At 41.0% G+C, this 10,006-nt stretch overlaps 1 protein-coding gene across 1 annotated transcript; it reads right to left on the minus strand.

Moving 5' to 3' along the window:
• Window positions 1–1,030: 1,030 nt before the first annotated feature.
• On the minus strand, window positions 1,031–8,804 carry LOC114154258 (glutathione hydrolase 5 proenzyme-like). Its single transcript, XM_028033197.1, has 12 exons — window positions 8,255–8,804; window positions 7,381–7,508; window positions 7,195–7,290; window positions 6,462–6,645; window positions 6,215–6,375; window positions 5,909–6,055; window positions 5,568–5,668; window positions 4,459–4,652; window positions 3,604–3,695; window positions 2,753–2,859; window positions 2,526–2,636; window positions 1,031–2,437 (listed from the first exon to the last, which is right to left on the minus strand). Exons 1-12 carry the CDS (start codon window positions 8,446–8,448, stop codon window positions 2,294–2,296), a joined length of 1,659 nt encoding a protein of 552 aa, XP_027888998.1. The 5' UTR covers window positions 8,449–8,804; the 3' UTR covers window positions 1,031–2,293.
• Between the last annotated feature and the right edge of the window lie 1,202 nt (window positions 8,805–10,006).

The following is a 10,006-nucleotide window of genomic DNA, read 5'->3' on the forward strand; positions in this document are numbered from 1 at the left end:
AGTAGCAGATGATGGTTTCAATAGAACATTGATAGAAGGACAACAGCAGGTTTTGAGACATATTGTTCCTACTGAGGACTCTCAGGAAATAGAGTCTCTGCTGGGCCTTCTTTGCCAGTTCTGCTGTGTTTACATCCAAGTCCAGGTTATCCATGATGTGAGCTCCCAGGAAACGGACGTTTGACACCCTCTCCACCGGCTGTCTGCAGATCTTTAGTGGTTCAATGTCTCTTTTCCTTCTCCTAAAATCCATTATGATCTCCTTGGTCTTGGCTGTGTTTAGGATCAGGTTGTTGTCTGTGCACCACGCTGTCAGTCGCTCCACCTCGTTCCTGTAGGCAGACTCATCACTCCTTGAGATGAGGAACACTACAGTTGTATCGTCTGCAAATTTAACGAAGGTGGTACTTTGATGGACGGGAACACAGCGTAAAGAGTAGAGGACCCAGCACACAGCCTTGAGGAGAGCCAGTACTGATGTGGACGGACGAAGAGGTACGGGGTTCCATTCTGACTCTTTGTTTGCGATTCGTCAGGAAGTCCTTAATCCAGCAACAGGTGGAAGAGGGGATTCTCAGGTCAGTTTATGCACTAATCTGTCAGGGAGGATGGTGTTAAGAATTATGCAGTCGGTGAATTTTTCAGAAAAGTGAAAATGTTTTTTTCTTGTCATTGGTTGTGAATTAAACAGACATTCAACACAAAAGTAAAAATCTTGTGGCAGTTCATTACCAGAAAAAAACCGATAATCTTTTAATACCGAATTCATTACTTTTTTATAAAATAAAGTCTTTTGAAATACAGCTCATCTACTTAGACACAGGAAATTTACAGTTGTTAAATTGTGCAAAATGAAAGATAATAAGTTAACTTCGTGGCACTTGGTTACCAGAAAACTCGCTCGTCTCTTAGCAACAGATTGACAACAAATAGTGTTATTGTTCAAAAAACATATCATTTCTTCTGCGATTTTTCTTACACTACTTCCTACTTAAGTATTGTGCTGTTGGTGAATTTTGCATAAAAGTGATTTTTTTTTATGCGATTGGTGGTGAATATATTATAAAACGTATATATCAAGGTGGCGTCACTGGAAGCTCTGCTGCCCTCCTCTGCAGGAACTGAGGCCCTGTTTACACGACAACAATTTCTGGTGAAAATGGACGAGTTTTGTTGTGTTTGTTCTGTACATTTACACGAAACCACCGAATGTTTTCTTTGACAACGGCACAGATTGAAAACGGGTTCCAGAGTGGACAGGTTCTGAAACGTACCGGTGTCCGTTGTCTTGTCAACATAATAAATGGATCTTTTATGTCAGGGAACTGAGTTTTCCACCATCTCTGTAGTTCTCTACCTCTCTGCCCCCCTCAATGCTCTGTTGCCATGGTAATTAATCCTCTCTGAAAACTGTCAGGTGTGAGTGAGACACGGAGGGGGAGACAAATTTATAAGCTGTGTCCAAATTGTGTCGGACTGACTCAAAACGGTGTCGGTTAGAATTTGTTCTGATTTTTGAATTTGGCTCCTTTTTTCCACTAATTACGTCACCGTGGCAACCCGAAATGCCAACAGAAGTAAAATATCAAAACATCCAGCGGCATGTTCTGATATTTATATTGTGGGGTTGCACGCAGAGCTACGAGCCGCACTAACAGTGAAAGGAAGCGGTGAAAGCAACTCATTGGTGTCTTCTATGAATTACTTTGCTATGCAGGCCTCAATTACTGGCTGGAGATGCAAGCATCAAATTTACATAAACTGCTCCATTTATCTTTGTTCATGTTACTACACACCCCCTGCTGCTCCCCTAACCAAAACAATGAGCTGCTACTGAAAATTGTAAACTTTGCTGACATGGCACAAGTACAGGTAGATCTAAAGAAAAATTGGAATACCACAAAAAAAGGTAAAATTTACTCATTTCACAAAGTAAAATGTATTACATTACATACAGTAGATTTATCCCAGAGTTGAACATGTCATGAATTTATTTTATGTCATTTTTATGATTATGGTTTACAGATAATGACAAGCCAAAACTCATGATCTCTGGGTTCAGGTCAGTCAAGCACAGTAACACCATCGTCAATGCACCACTGGTATCTATGGCAGAGTGGGTAGGAGCCAATTCCTAACTGGAAAGTCATATCAGCGGTAACTCTGCATGTCCCTGCAGAGTTACGGCAAATTAAACTTGTGTCTCTGTGTGTTGTTCAGTGATATTTAAGAACAACAGATCCGTCTTCTGCTTCAAGAAATCCTGTGTATCCAGAATTACGGACTAGTGGTGTCAATAACCAGCCGCTTCTCCCCGTTTCCTGTCGTCAGACACGGCACAGATGTAGTCGTCCTTTTTCTCCACAGCGTTAACCACATTGTAGAATTCCTCAGACGTCTGGTTGTGCCCCAACGCTTCAAGAGCTTCAATTACGCCCTGGGGAGAAATGTAGGAAAGACGGGATGAGTAAAAGGCTGTGTGAGGTTTTCCCTGTTCCCTGTGAAAACAGTCACAAGCACATTACTTTGTGTAAGCTGGATTCGAACTTCACTGTGTTTTGAGAGTCAACATAGACAACCGGAGTATCAATGGCCTCCTTGAGGCTCTTCCCAAACCAAAGGTGGTTGATGAGAACCTGGAAGAGAAAGAAAACACACTGATGGGAATGTGAAGATCGTGATGATTATGAAGACTTGTGAGGAGCATCTGATGATCCTAAATGCTCTTAGTGTGGTTGCCATGGCCACGTACCGAGGCCAGCCCCGTCGTGATCCACCTCCCTCCACCCGCTCCAATCACCAGCGTCTTTGATTTAGACTTCAGCACAACGGGAGTCATGGAGGAGGGGGGCTGCTCCCCTGGAAACACAACAAAAGCAATAAATGACGACGCAGACAACTGCAGTTCAGACCGATCACTGTCAGCAGAACAAGAGGAATGATTGGAAACTCTTTCAGTGCCTGTGAATAAATGTGAGCCAGTTAGAGACAGACAAGATCAATGTAGATCTTGATGTGATCTACAATGATCTGTTATTGAGCGTTTCACCAAATTCCACACCGCAAAAACACCAAATTGTATCAAGTTTGTTTTGGCTAGTTTACCTATTTACTTGCAAATAACTTTTCAGTAAGAAATAGGAGCTTATTTCAAGTCTGAATTCCTTAATATTGATTAAAAAGTTCTTGTTCCACAGACATATTATTTATGATATGAAGAAATTGTCTTATACGTGAAATAACCTGACTGGCTGTAGGTACAACTTACAAATCGTATGAGGTCAGGACTGAAAAAGTGGTTGAAAGTGGCAGTTATGTCATCATGTGGGTCATGACCGTACTGATGGTACCATCTCTTCAAATCGGCCAGACATTGCGCTAACATGATTTTGTAATAAAAAAAAATCATTAACATAACTCTTTTTCACAATTCTGGCAGGTCCACTCATACATACAAACTGCAGTAATAATTACAAATACCTAATCATTTAATTTTTTATGTTAAAAAAACAAAACATTGAAAGCAACAAAAGATGTTGTAAAGGACGGTATTAGGATTATTCCCTGTTAAACTTTAGTAAAAATGAAAAGACATGTCATTACCAGGAGAGACGCTATTGGCTGTTTCACAAAAATCCAACAGCTGGTTGTTGAGCAGGACTCCAGTGCTTGAAGAGTAGACCTTGGAGCCAAATCTGTTAAGAAGATGTTTAACTCTCTTTAGCATCATTTAACTGTGGCTAGCAGGGCTAGCAGTTATGCCCAGAGAAAACAGATCATAACTAGGAATGCAAAAAAAAATAATCAACTTATGATTAATGGCTTATTAGATTAAAAGTTGTTCCATTTGATTACATGAATTAGTGTTGTAGTTTGGCCACCAGAGGGCGCCACTTGTTATCCATAAGCAGACCCAATTGTAAGAGAAATAAACATGGCAGAAACTTCCCCAGAACCGGAGGGAAACGGTCCAAACAGAGTCCAGAGTGGGATGTGACAAGAACTTTATGCGGTTCTGTTTAAAAATATAAAGTCTCAACAAGCTCATTAAAGTTATCACCTGCTCAGCGCTCATTCAGCCGACGGAGCAGCGTCAACTTCTGACTGAAAAATTATTGACGTGCTACGTAGGTAAAGATGCGATGACAGAAAGGCAGAAAAAGTGCAACATGATTGAAAGTGGCTTGTTGCCAATAAGCACGGTTGATTTTGAGCGCCTCCGTGACTTACTGCACTTCGTGGAGCGAAGTTTTAACAACCACAACCACCATGTTTGGAGAAGGGCTGCGACAAGAAGGTGACTGCAACAAAGCAGGCCTTATTAGCAATGAGTAAAATGATCAGAAGTTGTTTTGTTAACTTTCCACTTCTGACCCCAACCAGTGGGTTTCGTTTGGTCGCCCCTTTCCAATCCATCTATACGTGACAATGTCGAGGCACAACCTGTCAGATACTGACTTGTAGTTGATGCTGCTGGTGACGGCGACGGCTGATCCATCTTCAGCCAACACAGACACGTGTGTGGTACCCATACTGTCTGGATATTTGTTAAAGTTGTAGTACACAGGACTGTTGGTACGGTCATCTCTGATCCGCAGCCGTAACTCGTCTGCAAAGCCGCTACTTGTCATGTTCTTTGCCAGCTGTAAATACTTAAGGAAAACAGTAAAAGAAAAAACAAAAAAAAACAGAAATAAGACCAAAATATGCATCAGAAAATGTAGTTTGGAGTTTTTGTAGAGGGATTTCTAAACAGTTTTCACACTCTTGTGAAAATCTTTGTTAAATCTTTGTTATATCTCTAAAACTGATTATGTATTGCATTAATTATTAGTAGAATAAAAATGTTTAGATAAAACAGAAACATATTTACTGAAAAGAGTTGATCAAATCTATTTCTCTCAGCAACATTCAGGAGAATGTTGCTATCGGTAACTAGCAGAGCTTATGGTGTATTTCTGATCCAATAAGGAAACTGAAAACCAGCCAGTCAGCCTGTTTCCCGCTGCGTCTCTTTATTTACTTTGATGAATACTCTGTTTAGGGTTAGGTAGGGAAGACCCAGATGCAGAAAAACGTGAAAATAAAATATGTTTGACCTCTTAATTGGTTTTGTAGCAGTATTTGGGAGACAATAACCACTATGTTTTCAGATTGTTTTCTTTGTTGAGGTTTTATGCAAATGTTTTTGTATCAAATGCAATATAATACATGCTCAATTTTACATGTTGTACATTTTGTTGTGCAAAAATTACACATCTGCACACCTAGTCAAGCCCAATGGTACAAAAGAAAAGCCTTTCTTGCTTTCAGCTAAGTACAAACATCACCCTTATCCAATCCAACCTGTTGTACCCCAGGGTTCTGTTATGGGGCCTCTGCTGTTTTCATGTTTGTTTCCCCTTAATTCCCCATATTTTGTCAGCTTATAAAGACATCTCTTGCCGTTATATAGATGATATTTAGTTGTACAACTTGGTTACCCAGAAAAAATCTCTAAACATATGTGAAGCATCATGTTTAAATCTATGACTACATGCTTTAAAAGGTATTAAATTATCTCTTACTTGCTTCTTTTGTCCATTAGCAAATTTAAGAGCTTCCACATAGTGGTGATAAAACAGGATCTTTTCGTCAACAGACCGAGGGGCTGAATTCATCTGATACCCTGCAAATCAAAGCAATTATTAATTGTTAACTCTGTATATTTTGAATCGAGTCCATTTTCACTAGGCAATCATTTCCAAAGATTGATCAAATCGCTTTCCACAAGGAGTACATTAGGAAAGTTTTTCTAAACGGTAAGAAAAAGAAGAATTTCCCTGATTCAAACGTCTATTTTTGTGCCACGTTTTGTTATTGGAAGTAAAAAGAAACAGCAGCTCTGACGTCTGCGTCCGGCAGGAACCTTTCATGATGTTGAGGACGAGGCTGAGGAGCGGTCCTCCTGACGGGGGCGGGGGTATGTACATCTGGTACTCTCCCACTGGGGCAACCCACGCCTCGGTCACTGTGGCCTTATATGATGCCAAATCCTCCAGCGTCAGGTTTCCTCCTGGGCAAAAACAATGAAAGAAAAACAACAATCTTTGTTTTGCCGAAGCAAAAATCGTGAAAACCCGCAGCAGTCCACATAAACTCTGATGTTTGATAGATCTGGGGCGGTCTGAGTGAGTACTGTGTTCATTTGTAATCGAAACTCTGAAGGCAATACCTTCCTGCTGCACGTCACGGACTAAATCCTCCGCTACCCTTCCGGTGTAGAAGGCGTCCGCTCCTTTGTTTGCAATCAGCTCCAAAGTGTCGGCCAGTTTCTCAAACTTGATCTCGTCTCCGGTCTTCAGCAGGGTTCCAGTTTTGTCTAAATATAGTTTCCTGAGAAGAGGAAGAGGAAGAGAGACGCGTAAGGTTTTGCCCTTGATATTTTTGAGCTAAACTCTGAGTGATTTTCTCTTCCATACCTCAGAGACGTGTTTTTCATCCTGTTGTCTGTGATGCCGGAGCCTTGGACCGGAGGAATAGGGAATCCTTCTCTGGCCAGTTTGATGGTCGGCTGGAAGAGCGCGGCCCACGGCAGTTTTCCATAAAGTTTGTGCGCCAATTCGTAGCCTCGAATTTCCCCCGGCACACCAATCCATTTGCTTCCTGCAGAGATGGAGGAAGGGACAGAGTTTGAACGTTTTGGTTGGGTATAGGACAGAAATGATGCGTTTTGACATGATAAAACAACACATGTCATTGTATGTCATTCATTTTTTTGTGATGGAGCAAATAAAGGAGTCCATAACTGGAAAGTGGAAAGAAAATGATTTGCTTTGTTTGTTTGTTTTTTTACATTCTATTTGCTTTATTACTGAACACCTCAACGTTTGTTTTCAGGCTTCCTGAGTCAGTGCTATGTTGGATCACCTTCGAGACACGTAAATGTTTTCCGTTTCCCATTAAGAAAATAACTAAAGCTCAGTCAGATGAGATGGGAAAAATCTGTGAACATCAATTCTCAGTCAGATTTAAATCTAGTCTCATTTTTTGGCCTCTGACTTGTTTACTTGCAGGATTTTGCAGGAGCCGACAGACCGATCTGCCTGTGAGATCCTTAAAAACAAATGGAGCAGGAAAGAAAGAAATATTCGCTCCACAAATGAGAATGTGATAGTCATGTTCATCTGAGTTTGACATGCAGCAGCAAACTACCTGTACGTGGGATCGATTCATTTTTGCAGGACTTCAGCAGATCAGGGTCCACCTTCGACGGCGCGGTCTCCCTGGAGTTGATGACCTTCACCTTACCTTTAACAACATAGAATCTGTTATTGTGAGTAACTCTTATTATAACACTTGAGCTGAATGAGCGTGACCACATGAAGGACATTTCCTCACCAGATCTGTCCATCACGGTGAAAATGGCCCCCCCTCCGACCCCCGCGCTCTGAGGGTTCATGATGCCGGTGCACAGAAGTGCGGCGATGGCGGCGTCTACCGCCGAGCCGCCTCCTTTAAGGATGTCCCTGGAAAATTCACACCTGTTACTGCTGCGTGTTGGGTTTTTTTTTTTTGTCTTTTTGTGTCGAGAAAATTAACAGCTTATAATTTTACATTGTTTTCAAAATAAAGAAGCAGATAACTGTATCTTCAGAGAATGATGAGCCACCAACTGTCAAAAAATGTAAATAAGAATAGTTATGTGATCGATCAACATTCAGATAGCTACTTCATGCAAAAAAAAAAGAAAGAAAAATCTAAATAATTTACAATAATTTACGATAATCCTTACTTGAGGGACAATTCAATCCCGCCGGCTGCGGAGAGATCCGCAAAACCCAGCAAAACTCTGCTTATCGGCCAGCCAATAAATATATTTAGCTAACAGCTAAATGTTTAGGGCTGAGCTAAATATTTAGTTTGGAAAATAAATATTTAGTTTAGAAATTAAATGGAAAATAAAGATTTTGCGAATGAAATGTAATAAAGATTTAGTTTGGAAATATTTAGTTCCAAATGAAATATTTAGAGATAGTTTGTCAAGAAAATATTTAGCTGGTGTATTTATTAAACATTTTTGTTTGTAACTCTGACATTTATAAACACATGGATAACACGGTGAAAAATGTGACCCACATTTCTGTCTACATGACACAGGCTAATTAAAACAAATTATTGCTGTTCATTTTATTTACTGTGTGACTCGGGGTACAAATGGCATCCCGTAATATGGAGAGTTAAGTCTGGTTGTTTATTTTTCTGTCACACTCACCTCCCAATCTTTGAGCAGTTCCCATTGTCCGCAGCCACGGCAGCTTTGTTGAACATCCCATTTGGGCAATTCGGGAGATTGCTTGGATTGAGGCAATTGTGGCTCCTGGTGACACCAATAATCACAATGAACAAGATCATAACCAGAACCAGCAGCGCGCAAAAACTGCACACCTTCACATTAGGGTTTGCCATGTCTCTCGGCTATCACTGTGACTGGTCTGAAGAAGAGGAAAGTGATCAGGGTGAAAGACTGCACACCTGATTGGACCAGAGGAGGCTCACTGCACTGATGAACCGCAGAACAGGAAAGCTGAAGTCAAAGCTCGAGAGAGGAATACTTCAAATATACTGCTGGTTTAACTCAGATGTGAAGTCTGGGTTTGATTACGGCTTTTGTTTGATTTGGTGCAGATGTGCATTAAACGCAGTCAAAATATCAGTGTAGGAAGCAACATAATATGAAACTAAAGCTAAGAACAGGTTGGTAGTTACAGAAGAAGAAAAGGAAAAGCGAAAGGGTTTCGTTCTGTTTACTTTCCATAAACAGTAATACAGGATGTGTCGTGGCAACTTCTCTACTGTAACCTCCTCTGGATGGCTTGTCGTCTGGAATGGATGTTGTTCAATCTCCTCAGAAAGAGCTGTGGAATGAAATAATTATTCACACTGTTATTACTTTTTATTAATCATTGTATCATATCATTTGCTTATACGAGTGAAAGTGTCTTTCTGCTCAGAGCTGCAGGTTCCGGTAACAGGAAATCGTTGACAGGAAACGTCAACCACAAAGCCTGCAGGTTTATGCTAAACCAGCTTGAAGTGTCAAAGCTTGTTCCATTTGGAGTGTATTTCTGCCCAGCAACTGATTTTGAAACAAGACACCTGGCTGCTGACAAAGACAAAATAGTATTCACACCTGTTCTGTCCCAGGGGTCTCAAACTCCAGTCCTCTAGGGCCGCTGCCCTGCAACCTTTAGATGTGCCTCTGCTGCACCACCTGAATAGAATAATTAGGTCATTAAGGCTCTGGAGAACTGATCTACACAAGGAGGAGGTAATTAAGCCATTTCATTCCAGTGTTTTGTATCTGTGGCACATCTAAAAACTGTAGGACTGGAGTTTGACACCCCTGTCAGAACTCGGGGTATGAAGTGAGTGAAGCAGTTTTTGGAAACCACAGTCTTGTTGACTGCCCTGTGCATAGGTCGATTTGTCAAGACGTTCCACCTGATTATCTGTTTGACCGAAGCCTTTCGCCTGATGCCCTTTCTTCTAAGAGATGTAGATTTTTTTAGCTTGCAGGAATTGTTTTGCGCCACCTGGTGCGACAAGATGTGTATAAAAACCAACATTCTGTGTGATGTATTCAGAGTTAGTCTAACAGCGTCTGGCTGTGCTTTCTCTCCCCTGCGCAGGTGTTCTTAATAAAGCTTTTTTTGTTTTTGTGTTCTTTTGTTCTGCCTTTGGATCCTGGTCCTACATAATATTTTCGGGGTTAACAGAGCTAAAAAAAACCCAACATCTTTGTGAGCTCATCTGACCATTTAGGACTCGTAGGTGTTTTTGTACACCACTTTTTGAGGAAGTTTAACAAACATTTATACTGCTAATGAATTTCTCCTTCAAATTCACACCAGTCATTTGGAGAATGTGCGCACTAATGCCTTCCTGGAGCAAACAGGGTCATTCCTGGCATAGTTTCTGGATGCTTGCACCTTTGTCTAGATGTGTGTAAGCTGAACCCTCGACC

This window comes from Xiphophorus couchianus, chromosome 12, assembly GCF_001444195.1.
Source record: "Xiphophorus couchianus chromosome 12, X_couchianus-1.0, whole genome shotgun sequence".
NCBI classification, from domain to species: domain Eukaryota; kingdom Metazoa; phylum Chordata; class Actinopteri; order Cyprinodontiformes; family Poeciliidae; genus Xiphophorus; species Xiphophorus couchianus.